Source organism: Jaculus jaculus, chromosome 9 (assembly GCF_020740685.1).
Source record: "Jaculus jaculus isolate mJacJac1 chromosome 9, mJacJac1.mat.Y.cur, whole genome shotgun sequence".
In the NCBI taxonomy this organism is placed as follows: Eukaryota; Metazoa; Chordata; class Mammalia; order Rodentia; family Dipodidae; genus Jaculus; species Jaculus jaculus.
This window is the reverse complement of record NC_059110.1, coordinates 82567591-82587136: the sequence shown is the minus strand read 5'-3', so window position 1 is coordinate 82587136 and position 19546 is coordinate 82567591. Positions and strand designations below refer to the sequence as shown.

Sequence of the window (19546 nt, the reverse complement as noted above, 5' to 3'; positions counted from 1 at the left end):
ATTTTAAAATTTACTAGTAGATGGCTTAGCAGTTAAGGCACTTGCCTGCAAAGCCTAAGGACCCAGGTTTGATTCCCTAGAACCCACATAAGCACATGGTGGCTAAGATTTCTGATTTTTTAAAAAGATATTTTATTTTACTTGGTGGGGAGAAAGAATGGGTGTGCTAGGCCTCCAGCCACTATAAATGAACACCAGACACATATGCCACCATGTGCCTCTGGCTTATATGGGTTCTGGGGAGTCAAACCTGGGTCCTTAGGCTTTGCAGGCAAGTGCCTTAACTTCTAAGTCATCTCTCCAGCTCCTGATGATTTTATTTTTAAATATTATTTATTTATTTATTGAGAGAGAAAGTGAGAGAGGCAGTGTGGTGGTTTGATTCAGGTGTCCCCCATAAACTTAGGTGTTCTGAATGCTAGGTTCCCAGCTGATGGATATTTGGGAAGTAAGGCCTCCTGGAGTCCTGGAGGGAGTGTATTGTTGGGGGTGGGCTTATGGGCTTTATAGCCAGTTTTCCCATGCCAATGTTTGGCACACCCTCCTGTTGCTGTGGTCCACCTTATGTTGGCCAGGGGGTGATGTCCATCCTCTGCTCATGCCATCGTTTTTCCCTGCCATCGTGGAACTTCCTCTCGAGCCTGTAAGCCAAAATAAATCTCTTTTTCCCAGAAGCTGCTCTTGGTTGGGTGATTTCTTCCAGCAATGTGAACCAGACTGCAACAGTAAAGTGGTACCGAGGAGTGGGATTGCTGCTAGACACCTGACTGTGTAGCTTTGGCCTTTTGGAGTTGATTTTCAAGAGGAACGTGGAAGGAGTTGCAACCTTGGCCTAAGAGATGCCTTGCAGTGCTGTAAGTATAGCTTGATGGACTATTCTGGTCTGAGCTGCAAGACCTGAATGCAGTAAGAACTATGGACTGTGAGGTTTGGCTTATGAGGGTGAGAAAGAGCTTTGCTTGGACTGGGCTAGCAGTCTGTGTGAGAAGCTTGCTCTTATGCCCATGTCCTGAGAAGATGTGCAGGGTTACTTTGCGTAGAAATGAACTGGTGTGAGCAGAGGAATATGGCACAGAAAGAAAAATCTTTGGGTGAACTGTTGCCCATTTAACTGCAATTGAGAGATTACAACCTTTGAGACTGGGCTAGCTGACCTGCGCTGGGGCAACAAGAAGAATGTAGACTCTTTTGAAAAGGCCTGGGTGCTCAAGGAGTGTCCTGTTCTTCAAAGTCTGCTTTATTCCCCCCTGGATTAACAAATTGGCACCCTACCTGGTATCGTGGAGTATAAGAAATGCTGGAAAGAGGGTCATTGAGTTTGCAACATGGTCTTGTGTTTTGGACATGGCCATGGGCAGTGTAAAGCGGGTTTGCTGGTTGCCTGCATAGAGACCCCATGGGGTCATGAGGATGAACTGTGGCTTGCAGCGGAGACCCAGTGGAGATGCTGGGACCATGAGATGGCTGCCAAGGACAGCTGCCGGCCCCGATGAAGTTTCCCAGGACTGTGAGTAGCCTAGCTGGAGGGGCGGAATTGGAATGCCAGAGACTTGTTCCTGGTTAGAATTATCAGACTTGAAGATTTGTCACAGGTTAGAGTTGCTGGACTTGAAGCTACAGAGTTTGATATTTGCCCTGGTTGTTTTAAATCTGGTATTGGTTGAATGTTTCTTTGCTATGCCCAATGCCATCTTTTGCAGTGTGAATATTTATTTTGTGCCATTATGGGTTTTTTGAGGTTGTTTTGGTATTATGGCTCAGTTAAAAGATCTTGGACTATGGGGATGTATGAACATCACTGGGACTGATAAAAACTATGGGGACTTTTAAAATGAGATGAATGCATTGCATTTTACATCATGTATGATTATCAGTTTATGGGGGCCAGGGGCGGAATGTGGTGGTTTGACTCAGGTGTCCCCCATAAACTTAGGTGTTCTGAATGCTAGGTTCCCAGCTGATGGATATTTGGGAAGTAATGCCTCCTGGAGGGAGTATACTGCTCTTGGTTGGGTGATTTCTACCAGCAATGTGAACTGGACTGCAACAGGCAGGTAGGGCGGGAGAGAGAATGGGCATACCAGGGCCTTCAACTGCTGCAAATGAACTTCAAACAAATGTGCTACCTTGTGCATCTGACTTATGTGGGTCCTAGGGAATTGAACCTGGGACCTGTGGCTTTGCAAGCAAGCCCCTTAACTGATAAGCCATCTCTCCATCCTCCCCCGCCCCCCCCTTTTTTGTTTTATTTTCCAAGGAAGGGTTTCATTCTAGCTCAGGCTGACCTGGAATTTGCTAGTCTCAGGCTAGCCTTGACTCACAGTGATCCTCCTATCTCTGCCTCCCAAGTACTGGGATTAAAGGCATGCACAATCACACCTGGCTTTCTAGCCTCCCTTTAAAAAATCTTATTTATTTATTTAGGAAGATAGGAAGAAAAAGAGAGAAGAGAGAGAGTTTTTTTTTTTTCAAGGCAGTCTCATTCTAGCCCAGGCTGACTTGGAACTCACTCTGTAGTCCAGGCTGGTCTTGATTACATAGAAATCCTCCAACCTCAGCCTCCACAGTGCCAGGGTTACAGGTATGAGCCACCATTTGTTAAAAATTCATTAACACAAGTTCCAGTTAAGATGGCAGCGTAGGAACCATGCCAAAGGAGCCTAGGGGAGAAAAAGCCAAAAAACAACAACAACAACAACAAAAAAAAACCCAGCAAAATACACTCGTCTACTAAAAAGTGAGGTGTATAAGAAATTACCAATGGCAGCAGAGAAGTAGGAGAGATCCAGAGCATCCAGAGCCCACACAGGCAGGCAGAAGGGGCTCCAGCAGTGGTGGCCCCAGGTCGGTGGAGCCACAGCTGCCAGGCTCGGCTTGATCTGCAGGAAAAGCCAGGTGAGGGGGATTTTCCATTCACATCAGAGCTCCTTGCAAACTCAAGAAATGTGAAAGTAGGACCACAGTGAACAAAGTAGAAGCAGATCATGAGGTAGAGGATCACGTGGACCAGCAGAAGAACTAGAACCACCATCCACAGCCATTCCACCCCCACCACCAGCGTAAGTACCAGAGACCTGGGGAAGGGAGCTCAATGAACCCAGCACCAGTGACCAGAGCAGTGACCCAGCTACCGAACCAGCCTACTTGAACCCACTGTGCACCAAAGAGGGACCCAAACAGGAGTGCAGCATAACTGAGACCAAAATTATCCCAAAAGGTAATTTTGGGCTTGTTATTTGTTGCAAACTTCCTGATTTGTAGTGGCTTTGTTTCCTATTCTGTTGTTCATTAGGGAAGGGTCTCACTTGGTCACAAGCGGACTTAGAACCCTCCACAGACCAGAAATCTTAACCTCCTAGTTGTCAGGATTAAGGGTGTGGGGCAACACACACCCTAAGGGATTGAGACTTTGTTAGAGAATCTGGTTGTCATAATATCTACTCTTGCATAATAAATACTCTGTGCTGGGCTGGAGAGATGGCTTAGTGGTTAAGCGCTGAGAGCTTTAAGTGCCTATATTAAGAAATTAGAAAGGTCGCAAGTAAACGACCTAATGCTTCACCTTAAAGCCTTGGAGAAAGAAGAACAAGGCAAACCGAAAACCAGTAAACAGGAAGAAATAATAAAGATTAGGGTAGAAATTACTGAAATAGAAACCAAAAAAAAAAAAAAAAAAAAAAAAAAAAATCCAAAGAATCAATGAAACAAAGAGTTGGTTCTTTGAAAGGATAAACAAGATTGATAAACCCTTAGCAAATCTGACCAAAAGAAAGACAGAAGAGGTACACATTAATAAAATTAGAGATGAAAAAGGCAGCATCACAACTGATATCAGAGAAATTCAAAAAATCAAAGGGACATATTATAAAAACATATACTCCACTAAGTATGAAAATCTGAAAGAAATGGATGATTTCCTTGATTTATATGACCTACCTAAATTAAATCAAGATGAAACTAATCACTTAAACAGACCTATACCAAGTATGGAGATCCAAGCAGTTACCAAAAATCACCCAACTAGGGCTGAAGAGATCACGTAGCAGTTAAGCACTTGCCTGTGAAGCCTAAGAACCCTGGTTAGCCAGATGCACAAGGGGGTTCACGTGTCTGGAGTTCATTTGCAGTGGCTGGAGGCCCTGGCATGCCCATTCTCTCTCTCTCTCTTTCCCTCTCTGTCTGTCTCTCTCAAATAAATAAATAAAAATAAACAAAAATTTTTAAAAAATCTCCCAACTAAAAAAAATCCAGGCCTAGATGGATTCACTGGTGAATTTTACCAGACCTTCAAGGAAGAACTAACACCATTGCTTCTTAAACTTTTCCATAAAATAGAAAAAGAAGGAATCCTACCAAACTCCTTCTACTAAGCCAGCATCACTGTGACCAAAACCAGGCAAAGATAGAGCAAAAAAAGAAAATTACAGACCATTCTCCCTCATGAATATAGATGCAAAAATTCTCAACAAATATTGGCAAACAGAATACAAGAATATATCAGAAAGATCATTCACCCAACCAAGCAGGCTTCACCCCAGAGATGCAGGGATGGTTCAACATATGCAATTCGATAAATTTAATGCATTATATAAATGAACTGAAGGACAAAAATCACATGATCACCTTATTAGATGTAGAGAAAACATCTGACAAAACCCAACATCCCTTCATGATAAAAGTCCTATAGAGACTGGGAACAGAAGGAACATATATCAATATAATAAAGGCTATTTATGACAAGCCTACAGCCAACATATTACTAAATAGGAAAAACTGAAAGCTTTTCCACTAAAATCAGGAACAGGACAAGTGTGTCCACTGTCCCCACTTTTATTTAATATAGTACTGATTCCCTCTCATGCCTATCAGATTGGCTACCATCATGAAAACAAATGACCATAAATGCTGGTGAGGATGTGGAAAAAGAGGAACCCTTCTACACTGTTGGTGGGAATGCAATCTGGTCCAGCCATTGTGGAAATCAATGTGGAGGTTCCTAAAACAGCTAAAGATTGATCTACCATATGACCCAGCTATAGCACTCCTAGGCATATATCCTAAGGACTCATCTCATTACCTTAGAGATACTTGCTCAACCATGTTTATCGCTGCTCAATTCACAATAGCTGGGAAATGGAAGCAGCTTAGATGTCCCTCAACTGCTGAGTGGATAATGAAGATATGGCACATTTATACAATGGAGTTCTACTCAGCGGTAAAGAAAAATGAAGATAGCCAGGTGTGGTGGCATACGCCTTTAGTCCCAGCACTCGGGAGGCAGAGGTAGGAAGATTGCCATGAGTTCAAGGCCACCCTGAGATTACAGAGTTAATTCCAGGTCAGCCTGGGCTAGAGTGAGACTCTACCTTGAAAAACCAAAAAAAAAAAAAAAAAAAAAAAAAGAAAGAAAGAAAAGAAAAAGAAAAATGAAATTTGTAGGAAAATGGATGAATGTGGAAAGGATTACAGTAAGTGAGGTAGCCCTGGCCCAGAAAGCCAAACGTCGCATGTTCTCTCTCATATGTGGATCCTAGCTACACATGACTGGACTTCTGTATGAGTAGGAAGAAAATTCAGTAGCAAGCTAGAAAAGATATATAAAGGAAAAGAGAAAGGAAGGTAGGATGGTATTGTATATAGGTAAGTAGAAGAATAGATTAATGGGGGTGAAAAAGCCTAAGTCAGGTCAAGGGAAGAGACTGAATAAAGTAAAGGTGGATGGAGGGCTAATCAAAATCTAAGAGGATATAAATAAATCATTTGGAAACCTACTTTTTTGGACAATGGAACACTCAGGAGCTGTAGATTGTTGGTAGAAAATTTTCAGGGCCAGGGATGGGATATCTTTCAGTGAGTTGCTGGCCAGGGAGGTTCCTGATGCCCCCAAAACAGTATAGGTCATTGCCGAGGCTCTTGGTTTCCCACCAGGAATACAAGGTAAGACCCTATTGCTGAAGACTCCACATACTTGGGCTGCAAGGCCACTGAGAAATCCTGCTTGAACTGAACTGATAACCTATTCCGTGTAGGCCAGCTGACAGAAAGCTGGAAGAAGCCACTTTGCATGCATTTCAATGGGAGAGAGAGAAATCACCAGTGGAGATACTCAACAGTGGACACTGAAAGTCTTAAATTTTGCCAGCTAGGCCAAATGAGCCAACGGGTAAAATAGTGGCATGTCTGTCATGGTGGAAACCAACTGCCTTCTAATTGGCCTGGCGGCCTGCTCCATGAGAGGGAATATATCCCTGATACTGAAAACTTAAAACAGGGGTAGTCATGAGCCCTAGGGGTGTAACGTCTGCTGCTGTCTGGCTAAATGTATATACTATGCTTATCAAACTGCCCAGTAAGCACTTCTCTTAATGTTCATACCCATATATTAATGCTACTCTCACTTTTGGTAAAGAACCTTCTCTTTTCAGATGGCAGTGACCTTGGGACGACTCAGAAGGCATCATAGTGCTGGAAAGAAATGACAGGAGTGCTCAGCACTGCAATATCTCTATCACACCTTCCAAGGCTCAGGGTCCATTGTGGAAGAGGTGGCAGAAAGAAGGTAAGAGTCAAAGGAAGGGTACGACTCCTTATAACTGGCTTCCCCCAGACACAAAATGGCCTGGACATCCATGACCTCACAATGCCTGACACTACCTACACAAGTCCATCATAATAGGAGGAAAAGACATGACATCAAAATAAAAGACTGATTGAGTGGGGATGGGGTTGTGATGGAGAATGGAGTTTCAAAGAGGAAAGTGGGGGGAGGGAGGCCATTACCATGGGATATTATTTACAATCATGAAAGTTATTAATTTAAAAAATGTATTATGTGCTATAAATTTTATGCATAATAAACTAAGTTATGGCCTATTATAAAAAAATTCATTAACACACAGTGAAAGCCCAGCATGGTGGTGCATACCTCTAATCCCAGCACTAAGTTGGAGGCAGGAGGATCATGAGTATTCCTTGGCTACATAAGGAAGTTTGAGGCCAGCCTAAGTTACATGACACTCTGCCTCAAACAGTCCTCCCACCCCCTGGAAAAAAATAAAATCACAAGAAAGCACCCAAACCAAACACATAGAACTGTAGAGTTAGGTAAGACAAAACTATGCATTCTACAGAAAAGAAAACTGAGGCATATTAAGATGAAATAATTCTCATCTAACTTAGACTGGCCTTGAATTCCTCATCCTCTTTTTTTTTTTTTTTTCTTTGAGGTAGGGTCTTGCTCTAGTCCAGGCTGACCTGGAATTTACTATGTAGTCTCAGGGTGTCCTCAAACTCACGGCGATCCTCCTACCTCTGCCTCCAAGTGCTGGGATCAAAGGCGTGCGCTCCTGGCTCCTGATCCTCTTCTTCATAAGTGCTAGGATTATAGGCATGTGTCCACAGTTTCTGAGTGGCACAACAATAACATAACTGTGTTTTCTCACCAGGTAACTGGTTTGTTTGAATGCTACTATTTTCCTTTACAGTTCTTTCTTCCCAGACATCAGCTCCAGTGAGAATGACATTAATATTGTAAGACAAAACCCAGGCTCCTCTCTTACCTGTGTGCTGCATGGACGTTATCGCCTGAGCATTGCACTGGAGCTGCAGCATGTGTCGCAGCATGGCCACTCCCCAGACTGTCAAATCTGCACACAACCCGGGGGTCGCTGCTCCTTTCAGCTTGGGGGGTGTCAAGCCCGTGCTGAGCACCCGAGGGCTACCTGTGTCGAGCTGCTTGCACAGGGCAAAGACACTGAGTGCACACAGGAATTTGTGCTCTGGCCTATGATTCTCAGTGTGGGGCAAAAGGTTGAAAACAGCATTGTAATTACTTTCGTATTTCCCATTAACATCACATCCGGGAATTAGGATCTCATCGCTTTTGCCACTCTCCTCACTTTCCCCCTGGCTGTAATTAGATGTCTTGACCAGGTTCTTGTTTTCAGGTAAGAAGTCCTTGTTACCAATCTCATCACGCAGCCTCCTTACGATTTTGTGAACATCCTCAAATCTAGCCAAAAGAGTCAATCTCAGGGCAACATGGCAAAAGACACCGAGCGTGAGCAGCAGCCCCCCCAGAGAGCACTCTGTGCCGTGGTAGCCCTCCCAGGCCTGCTGCATACACTCCTGGCTGCAATACTTTGCGTAGCTGCATCCGCTGCAGGGCACTGTGGCCAAAGTGTGCTTCAGACACCGGTGGCAGTGGAGGTCCCCAGTGGTAACTCTGGTATCCCACTTGCTTTCTAGGCTGTGATGCAGTGGTGGCATTTCTCCTGGGTCGAGGACACTGACAAAAGCATTTTCCTTCACCAGGAGTTCTCCTGGGAGAATATCTTTTGTGGCCACCAGACAGCGACCCTTTAGAGGGTCTGTGCACAAGCTGACAGAAGGTGCGGCATTGGAGACTTGTTTGCTCTCTTCCCCTAGGTCCATCTCCTCAAAGGCTTCGGTGAGAGCTGCCGGGAAGGGTTCTGGGAGCTTCTCCTTGTCTTGTACCTGCATTTTCAGATGACGGAGGGTTTTCTGCAGAATATGACAGGAGGCAGCTGCCGGGGCTGGTGTGGCAGCGAGGTTATTTTCAAGGTCACTGATGGTCTGATTTGCTTCCTGTAGTCTCCCCAGGCTGAACAGGCATTCTGCTTTACGCAACATCATTTTAGGCTGCAGTCTTTCTGGATACCCATGCATCTGCGCTCTGGTGATGTCTTTAAGACATATCTGAAAGCAAAGGAAATTCCAAGATGAGCCTAGGTTCCTACTTTTCACTGTATACTGAGAAAACTCTTCCACAAATCTATAGGGATGTAAAGGGCTATTAAAAGTGGAATAGGGGCTGGAGAGATGGCTTAGCGGTTAAGTGCTTGCCTGTGAAGCTTAAGAACCCCAGTTTGAGGCTCGGTTCCCCCAGGACCCACGTTAGCCAGATGCACAAGAGGGCGCACACAATGGAGTTCGTTTGCAGTGGCTGGAAGCCCTGGCGCACCCATTCTCTCTCTCTCTCTCTCTCTCTGTCTGTTGCTCTCAAATAGATAAATAAAAATAAACAAAAAAAAGTGGAATAGTTACAACCAAGAGCTTATGTCTTTAAATTACATTCTACTCTGTTTTTTTTTTTTTTTTTGAGGTAAGATCTCACTCTAGCCCAGGTTGACCTGGAATTCACTATGTAGTCTCAGGGTGCCCTGCAGTTCATGGTGATCCTCCTACCTCTGCCTCCCGAGTGGTGGGACTAAAGGTGTGCACCACCATTCCTGGCCCTGTAATCTTTTTTTTTTTTTTAATTTTTATTTGCATTTTCCATGATTATATAAAAAAAAATCCCATGGTAATTCCCTCCCTCCCCACTCCCCACACTTTCCCCTTTGAAATTCCATTCTCCATCATATTACCTCCCCATCACAATCATTTTTTTTTTTTAATATTTAACGGGGCTGGAAAGATGGCTTAGGAGTTATGACACTTGCCTGCAAAGCCAAAGGACCCAGGTTTAACTAGCCAGGACCCATGTAAACCAGATGCACACACAGGGTGCACGCATCTGGAGTTTGTTTGCAGTGGCTGGAGGCCCTGCTGTGCCTATTCTCTGTCTTTCTCTGTCTTTTTTCTATCTCTCTGCTTGCAATTAAAAGAAAAAAAAAAAAGCTGGAGCCAGGTGTGGTAGTGCAAGCCTTTCATCCCAGCACTTGGGAGGCAGAAGTAGGAGGACTGCTGTAAATTCGAGGCCACCCGGGGACTACATAGTGAATTCCAGGTCAGCCTGAGTTAGAGGGAGACCTTACCTTAAAAAACAAAACAAAACATAAGAATACTGGGCATGGTGGCACATGCCTTTAATCCCAGCACTCAGGAGGCAGAGGTAGGAGGATCTCTGTGAGTTTGAGGACACCCTGAGACTCCATAGTGAATTCCAGGTCAGCCTGGACTACAGCAAGTCTCTACCTCAAAAAACCAAAAAAATAATATTTATTTGAGAGGGGGGGAGGGGGAGGGGGAGGAAGACACAGACGCAGAGAGAGAAAGGATGAATGTCGGGAGCTGCAGCTGCTCTTTGACCGTGGGAACTGCAGCTGGTCTTGGGTCTCCAGGCACAAGAGGCCTTATTGTACGGCCTTGGTAAAGCAAACTTCAGACACAGAGGCATTAACGGCCTTGGTAGAGCAGACTTCAGACATGAAGGCATTGTTTTGAGAAAGTTTTATTTTCTGTATATAAGCTTGTGTCTGCCTGAATAAACTTGAGCCTTGATCAGAACTTGTCTTGGCTCCATTCCTTGTGTTCTTGTCTCAGGTTCATTCCCACTCCCTCCTTTGGGGTCTGTTTTGATTTGTGCCACAGGCCGGCACAGATGGTCATGCCAGGGGCTCTAGCAACTGCAAACAAACTCCAGATGCATGTGCCATTGTGCATCTGGGTTAATATAGATATTGGAGAATTGAACCCAGGTCATCAGGCATTGCAGGAAAGTGCCTTAACCACTGAGCCATCTCTCCAGCCCCATTATTATTATTATTTTTGTTTTTTGTTTTTTTTGAGGTAGGGTCTCACTCTGGTCCAGACTGACCTGGAATTAACTCTGTCATCTCAGGGTGGCCTTGAACTCATGGCAATCCTCCCACCTCTGCCTCCCGAGTGCTGGGATTAAAGGCGTGCGCCACCACGCCTGGCTCCGTAATTATTTTTTAAGGTTAAAAAAATACATACAAGGGCTGGAGAGATGGCATAGCAGTTAAGCGCTTGCCTGTGAAGCCAAAGGACCCCGGTTCGAGGCTCAATTCCCCAGGACCCATGTTAGCCAGATGCACAAAGGGGCGCATGCATCTGGAGTTCGTTTGCAGGGCTGAAGCCCTGGCGTGCCCATTCTCTCTCTCTCTCTCTCTCTCTCTCTCTCTCTCTCTCTCTCTCTGCCTCTTTCTCACTCTGTCTCTCGCTCTCAAGTAAATAAAAGTAACAAAAAAAAAATTTAAAAAACCATACAAAATTATAGGAAGTCAAGAGGGTAGACTCTGAAGTCATATGTGCCTCCAATTATGAATAAGAGATTGTGTGATCTTATGCAAACAACTTAATTTTTCAACCTTTCAGACTTTTCATTTGAAAAGTGTATAATCCCTCACACCATGCTATTATAAGGATGAAATAAAATTCCATATCCAAAGGGATGAAGGGAGCCCCAGGAGCATTGCATGTGCTCAATAAATGACCATCATTGTCAGAAGGAAAACCGAGAGTCAACATGGGGTTAAATGTTTTACAAACTATGCTAATCCCTGACCTTAGTAGTTTTGGATCTAGAGTTAGGTTTTACTTATTTATTTATTTCGAGAAAGGGTCTTACTATGTAGCTCTGACTGGCTTGGAACTTACTGATAGCCTAGGTGGACTTGAACTCATGGCAATCTTCTTCCCTCAACCTCCTATTGGGATTAGAGGTCACCATGCCTAACCAAAGTTAGATTCTTGCTATTCTCACTTCTTTTAAAACATAAGTGTAGGGCTGGAGAGATGGCTTAGCGGTTAAGTGCTTGCCTGTGAAGCCTAAGGACCCCGGTTCCAGGCTCGGTTCCCCAGGTCCCACGTTAGTCAGATGCACAAGGGGGCGCAAGCGTCTGGAGTTCGTTTGCAGAGGCTGGAAGCCCTGGCGCGCCCATTCTCTCTCTCTCCCTCTATCTGTCTTTCTCTCTGTGTCTGTCGCTCTCGAATAAATAAATAAATAAATTTAAAAAAATATGAGTGTATTTTTTAAGAGAATAATTGAAAATACAACATCCTTTAACTATTTTATTGTCTTAGTTTGTTTATATTTTTGCTTGTGTGTATAATGTTTGTGTGTTATATGCACATGTATATGCCTTGTGACATCCCACAAGGTTGTGTACAGTGGTAGAGTGGAATAACCCATGTCCCGCTCTGTCACTATTCCACCTGGTCTTATTTTGAACCAGTCTGTTTTACTCGTTCTGGATATTTTGAGGCTCTGATTATTTTTGGCTCTCTGCTCCCCAACTAAAGTGGGGTTATAGGCATTCATACATAGTCACTCCCAGCTGTGTTACATGGGCTCTGGACTGCTCTTCTCTTTTTTTTATCTGAGGGCAGTAGGTGTGAACACGTGACTGACAGCCCTTAGCTGTAGACGATGATTTGAATTTCTATAGAATGCTGAAGCGGATGTATTCATGGCATTTTAGAGCTTGTCCTTTGACTCCTCTATTACCACTTCAGAGACCTTATAGGTATCTTCCTAAAATGTAAGTCTGATGTTTGTCATTTCCTGTTTTAAACTGCACTGACAATATTTTCAACTTTTTTTCTGGCATGTGCGTATGCAGATTATGTGTTCCATGTGCCTGTATGAGGAGGCCAGAAGAGAACGTCTGGTGTGCTTCAATTATCACTCATTTGCATATTGCTTAAAGCAGGGTCTCTCCCTCCGTCCAGAGCTGCTGTCCATCAGTGACTCCAGTAATTCTCCAGCCTCTTCCTGCTCCCCTAGAGTGGAGATACAGATGTGTGTGGACATACCCAGTTAAAAAAATTTTTTTTCGAGGTAGGGTTTCATTCTAGCCCAAGCTGATGTGGAATTTGCTATGTAGTCTCAGGGTGGCCTTGAACTCAAGGCAATCTTCCTACTTCTGCCTCTCAAGTGCTGAGATTGAAGGCATGCAGCACCATGCCTGGCTAAAAAATTTTTACTTATTTATTTGTAAGCGGGGGGGGGGGCGGGGGGAGAGGGAGAGGGAATGAATGGGCCTCCAGCCATTGCAAACTCTGACACAAATGCCACTTTGTGCATTTGACTTTACATGGGCACCGGGGAATAAACCTTAGTCATTAGACTTTGCAGGCAACTATCTTAATTGTTAAAGTCATCTCTCCATCCCCCAGCTTTAAAAAATTTATTTATTTATTTGAGAGAGAGAGAGGCAAATAGAATGGGCACACCAGTGCCTTTAGCCACTGCAAATGAACTCCAGATGCACGCACCACCTTGTTGCATCTGGCTTATGTGGACCTTGGAGATTCAAACTTGGATCCTTTGGCTTTGCAAGCAAGTGCCTTAACCACTAAGCAGTCTCTCCCAGGCCTCCCCCTCGGCAGTTTTGTTAATGTGACTTCTGCGGAGTCACACTTAGCAGTCTCCATCCAGTCAGGCCTTCATGTTTAAGTAGCAAGTATAACTGCTGAGCTGTCTCCCCAAACCTCAACATATTTTTTTGTTGTTGCCACAAGTAAGGTATAAAAAGAAAGCCTCTCACATTAAGCCTACCTCATTCATAAGCACTTAAGGGTACTTCTTACTTTCATACCCACAATGCTTGCCAAGGGAGAGCTAGATACTACACGGATGATCTTACAAATGCTCTACTTACTTAGGAGAAGCAAACTAACAGTAAACAGCTGGACACATGTGGAATCTGAAGTACTATTAGCTACATCACCAGATGACCTGACACTGAGAACTGCTGACCTACTGGATACAGTTCACGCCTAGGCAGTGTGTGCTGTAACCTTTTCAAGGTCCCCTCTGATAGCTGAAATGAATCTGGAGAAAAAAAATCAGTTTGGGTTGCATTGCAATTAGTTTCGTGTTGCTAGCAAAAAAGCACCTAAGAGCACCTTATGGGAGGAAAGGGTTTATTTTGGCTTACAGATTCGAGGGGAAGTTCCATGATGGCAGGGGAAAATGTGGCATAAGCAGAGGCTGGACATCACCTCCTGGCCAACATCAACAGGAGAGTGTGCCTAACATTGGCAGGGGGAAGCTAGCTATAATACAAGTCCGGCCTCAACAACACATGGCCACCAGGAGGGCCCAATTCCAAAATTGCCACCAGCTGGGGACCTAGCATTTGGAACACATAAGTTTATGGGGGACATGTGAATCCAGCCACCACAGGTGGAAAGCAATGTATTTCCAATTCAACTAGTTTCAGTGTGTGAAGAAGGAAGGGCTCGTCCTCCAGTGAAGCCACAGGTGTGACACCGAGCACCCTGATACTCACCTCATACTGACCCAGATGGAAGAGGGCTGCAGAGCGATTGGCATAGCACAGTGAAATATCCTCAGTGTTAGGCCTTGAATGTGAAACTCCCTGAGAAACAATGAAAACACTGGTTGAAGGTAAAAATGGAAACCAGCGTCTCTAGTCTTTTCAGGTAACGGGGGCCTCCTGCTGAAGGCTACATGAAATTAGCAAAACTCTGGAACCTCTGGGTTCCAGCTGCTTCACTTTCATTTGTGATTAGCATGAGTGAGCAGCGAAGAACTGCTTGACCCTTTGAGTACAGCAGCACCAGACATAGTTCAACCACAAATAACCCCAGAGGGAAATGAAAGATGAGGAAAACACTCGCAATCTAAACTCTGCATGTAACATGCACTGGGAAATGGAGCAGTTCAGTGGTTGAGTACTTGCCTACCATTTACCAGGCCCTAGGTTTGAGCCCCAGCACAACACAAAAGTATGCAAGTAAATAAATAAATAAGAAAGAAAAACAAAAAAAGGTCTTCAAAGGTACCCTACATCTAGAAAATCTTGGTTTTCTTTTTTCTTTCTTTTTTTTTTTTGTTCATTTGCTTTTTTGAGGTAGGGTCTCACTCTAGGCCAGGCTGACCTGGTTCACCATGTATTCTTAGGCTGGCCTAGAACTCATGGCGATTCTCCTACCTCTGCCTCTGAGTGCTGAGATTAAAGGCACGGGCTACCATTCTTGGGTAAAATGGAAATTTTAAAAAATAAATGCTGGGACAAGTAGACATATTTTCCTTTCATGAAAAATTAAAAAGTTAGTTCAACTGATGAGTAAAACCCAAAGGGTTCATCTTTTGGGAGTGCTGAGGATTGAACCCAAGATCTAATACCTATTAAATACACGCTCTAAAGCCAGGCGCAGTGGCTCATAGCTAAAATCCCAGCACTCAGGAGACTGTAGTAGGACTGCGGTGATTTCAAGCCAGCTGGGCTACACAGCTCCAGTTCAGCCTGTGCTAGAATGAGACCCTGCCTCAAAAAAACACCTAAAAACCCAAATCCAGAAAAACGGAATACATGCTCTACTACTGAGCTACCTCATTGCTCCCAAAATGAATCAAACTTGTTTTTGGTTTTCCAAGGTAGGGTCTCACTGTAGTTAGTTCAGGCTGACCTGGAATTCCCGTATTTTGTTAGAATGGATGTTAACTAGTTCTTTCCTGGGAAACAATTCAGCATCAAGTATTAAAGGCCTTTAAAAAATTCTCTTGAGGGCTGGAGAGATGGCTTAGTGGTTAAGGCATTTACCTGCAAAGCCAAAGGACCCAGGTTCGACTCTCCAGGACCCACGTAAGCCAGATGCACAAGGGGGCACATGCATCTGGAGTTTGTTTACAATGGCTGGAGGCCCTGGCGTACCCATTCTCTTCTCTCTCTCTCAAATAAATAGACAAATAAAAATATTAAAAAATTATCTTGAGGGCTAGAGAGATGATTTAGCAGTTAAGGCACTTGCTGCAAAGCCAAAAGACCTAGGTTCAATTTCCCAGGACCCATGTAAGCCAGATCCACAAGGTGGAGTGTGTATCTGGACTTTGTTTGCAGGGCTGGAGGCCCTAGTGTGCCCATTCTCATTCTCTCTCTCTCTCTCTCTCTCTGCTTCTCTCAAATAAATAAATAAAATAAAATTCTCTTGACCCAGCAATTACCCTATTACTAATTTATCCTTAAAAAAAATCAATTGCACACAAATAATTACACAGGAAGATGCTTGTTATAGCATTATTATACCCCAAAATATGCTAACATTAGATGTTAAATTAAGTACATTCGTTCTCTGTAATGGAACACTAAGCCAGCCATAGCAAATCATGTTGTAGTGGAAAATTTAATAACATGAGAAAATGGGTACAATAAATTGTTGAAGGGAAAAGCAGGTTACAAAACAGTAAGTGCAGCATTATCCCAATTTTGTAAAAGAAAAACACATTTTCACAGGAAAAGGTCTGGCTGGATGGATATAAGCAAAAATGTTAACAGTACTTATCACTGGTTATAACTTTTTTTTTTACTCTTTACACTTTGCTATATTTTCCAAAGTAACATTTATTACATTTACTGACAAAACCAACAAATATTACTTTAAAAAAGAAAGGAAATAGCAGCTCTCTATAAAATTGCAAAGTACCATAATCACCAAAATACCAACTTCATGGAACAGGAAGTGCATCCCCTCTGCATCTAGAGCAAACCTTAATTTTCCCTCCGCCCCCCCGCCCCCAGGGCAAGAGAGCCTCACAGAGGCCAGGTGGTGTCAGAGTCTCTCTGGAGCTCACTTTTCCTCCCACATGTTCTCCTTGCACATCTTTTTATGTGATCACTTTACGATCTATGTATACAAGGCTGAGATTAGCAATCACCAAAGCTCACATTATTCCATCAAATACTTTGCACTATCAGGCTTTCATCAGTTTATAGAAGCTGCTGTTGTAGGTTTGCTTTTGGAAATTAAAAAAAAAAAATTTGTATTGATTTATTTGAGGGGGGGCATGGTCATGCCAGGGCCTCTTTCCACTGCAAGTGAACTCCAGGCGCATGTACCACTTTGTGCATCTGGCTTTATGTGGGTATGGGGAACAGCACCAGGGCCATCATGCTCTGCAAACAAGCAGCTTTAACTGCTGAGCCATCTCCTCAGCCCCAGTTTTTGGAAGATTAATTACAATCCTTTGAGTATTGGCTATTGGGTTTACCTGTTAAAGATTAAGAGTAAGGGCTGGAGAGAGAGATGGCTTAGTGGTTAAGGCGCTTGCCTGTGAAGCCAAAGAACCCCAGTTCAACTCTCCAGAACCCATGTAAGCCAGATGTACAAGGGGGTGCATGTGTCTGGAGTTCCTTTGCAGTGGCTGGAGGCCCTGGTGTGCCCATTCTCTTTCCCTCTCTCTCTGCCTACCCCCAAATAAATAAATAAAAATAAAGTCAAAAAAAAGTTTAAGAGTAGAGGTTCAATCTTCAAATTTAGACTTATTTTTTCCACCAGTGCTGGGACTCAAACCCTGTTAGGTAAGTGCTATACCACTGAATTACACCTTCTGCCACTTACACTCATTCTTTTTTTTTTTTTTTCCCACACAGGGTCTTACGTACCTAAAGCTAACTGACACTGTCCTTGAACTCCTGATCCTCCTCTAAAGAGCTGGGATTTCAGGAGTGTGCTACCATGCCTGGCTCAACTCTTTTTTTTTTTTTTTTCCTTGAGGTAGGGAGTTGCTCTAGCCCAGGCTGACCTGGAATTCATTATGGAGTCTCAGGGTGGCCTTGAATCATCCTACCTCTGCCTCCCAAGTGCTGGGATTAAAGGTGTGCGCCACCATGCCTGGCTTCAACTTATTCTTTGTTTTATTTTTTATGTTTATTTTTGTTTTTTTGAGGCAGGGTCTCTCTCTAGCCCAGGCTGGCCTGGAATTCACTTGGTAGTCTCAGTGTGGCCTTGAACTCACAGAGATCCTCCTCCCTCTGCCTCCTGTGTGCTGGGATTAAAGGTGTGCATGACCATGGCCAACCAATTTATTCTTTTAATCCATGAGATCATAGACCAAGGGACTGACATATTCATGTATCTCTCAAAAAGTTTTAGAAAGAGAGCCAGCTTGGTTTCCCACCAGTCATAGCTGGTAAGACCCTATAGCTGAAGACTCCAAGATCACTGAGAAATCCTGCTGGAGCTGAGCTGAAAACTTCCTCTATATAGAACAGCTGACAGAAAGCTGGGAAAAGCCACACTGCATGCAGTTCAATGGGAGAGAGAAAAATCACCAGTGGAGATACTCAATAATGGACACTGCAAGCCTTCAATTTGGCCAGCCAGGCCAAATGAGCCAACGGGTGCAATAGTGGCATGTCTGTTATGGGGGAAACCAACCGCTCTCTAATTGGACTGGAGGTCTGTTCCATGGGAGGGAATACAGCCCTGATACTGAAAACCTACAATGGGGTAGTCACGAGCCATAGGGATGTAACATATGCTGCTGTCTGGCTTAAATGTATACACTATGCTCACCAAACTGTCCAGTAAGCACTTCTCTTAATGTTCATGCCCATATATTAATATATTATTAATGCTACTCTCACTTTTGATTAGAGAAGCTTCTCTTTTCAGATGGCAGTGACCTTGGGATGACTCAGAAGGCACCACGGTGCTGAGAAGAAGTGACAGAGAAGTGCTCAGCAGTGAAATATCTCTATCACGATATCCAGGAGCTCGTAGTGCCTAACACTACCTACACAAGACCATCATAATAGGAGGAAAAGATGATGAAATCAAAGTAAAAGAGAGACTGACTGAGAGGGGGAAAGGTTTGATGGAGAGTGAAGTGTCAAAGGGGAAAGTGGGAGGAGGCGGGGAATTACCACGGGTTGTCTGCAAGTATGAAATTAGTCAATAAAACAACAAATTTAAAAAGGAAGAAAGAAAAAAAAAAAAAAGAGCAAGCCAGGTGTGGTGGTGTACACCAGCATTTGGGAGGCATAGGTAGGAGGATGGCTAATGAGTTTGAGGCCAGCCTGGAGCTAGAGTGAGTTCTAGGTCAGCCTGGGTTAGAGTGAGACCCTACCTTGAAAACAAAAACAAATAAACAAAAAAACAAGAAAAAAGACTGGTGTGTTGTTACACACCTTTAACCCCAGCATTCGGGAGGCAGAGGTAAGAAGATCACTGTTTGAGGCCACCCTGAGGCTACATAGTGAATTCTATGGTCGGCCTGGGCTACAGTGAGATCCTACCTCAAAAAACCAAGAGAAGGGGCTGGAGAAATGGCTTAGCAGTTAAGTGCTGGCCTGTGAAGCCTAAGGACCCCAGTTCAAGGCTCGATTCCCCAGGACCCACGTTAGCCAGATCCATAAGGGGGCACATGCATCTGGAGTTCATCTGCAGTGGCTGGAAGCCCTGGCGTGCCCATTCTCTCCCTCTCTCTCTGCTCCCCCTCTTGTTCTCAAATACATAAATAAATAAATATTAAAAAACATTAAAAAAAACAATAGAAAAAAAACAAGAAAAAAGTTATAAAATTATAGAAGGTATTCTATCAGAGGACTTTATTCCCATTTCTATTATGGAAGCAGGTCAATAATAATAGTAAGATTGTTTGGTGAGTGGCTGTGTATGGGCACATGTGCATACACAGCATATGGGGAGAGGTTGAGGACAACCTCCTCGGATGTCAGCAATCACTTAGCTTGTTCCTTGTTTTAAGGCAGGTTCTCTCATTCTTTACTGTTGTGTTTAACAGGTTAGCTGGCCAGAAAGCTTCTGAGAGATTCTTCCATTCCTGATTCCAATCTCCTCATAGGCACTAAGATTATAGCTATGTACTGTCCATCTTTATTTTATTTTTTTATTTTTATTTAAGTGAGAGAGACAGAAAGAGGCAGAGATAATGGGCATGCCAGGGCCTTCAGCTGCTGCAAGTGAACTCCAGATGCATATGCTACCTGCACGTCTGGCTTATATGGGCCGTGGGCAATTGCATTGCATCTAGCCCTATGGGAGACAGAAGTCATCAGTGGTGAAAACA

At 43.8% G+C, this 19546-nt stretch overlaps 1 protein-coding gene across 3 annotated transcripts in view; it reads right to left on the bottom strand.

The window, feature by feature from the left end:
- Positions 1–19546, bottom strand: part of Smyd4 (SET and MYND domain containing 4) — a 72197-nt gene that overhangs the window by 27042 nt on the left and 25609 nt on the right. For all 3 annotated transcript variants that reach the window (XM_045159266.1, XM_004667850.2, XM_045159267.1), the window contains exons 4-5: positions 14004–14093; positions 7560–8718 (exon numbers count right to left, since the gene is read on the bottom strand). In XM_045159266.1, coding sequence (XP_045015201.1) covers positions 7560–8718; positions 14004–14093 — 1249 coding nt within the window. The remainder of the gene's footprint in view (positions 1–7559; positions 8719–14003; positions 14094–19546) is intronic.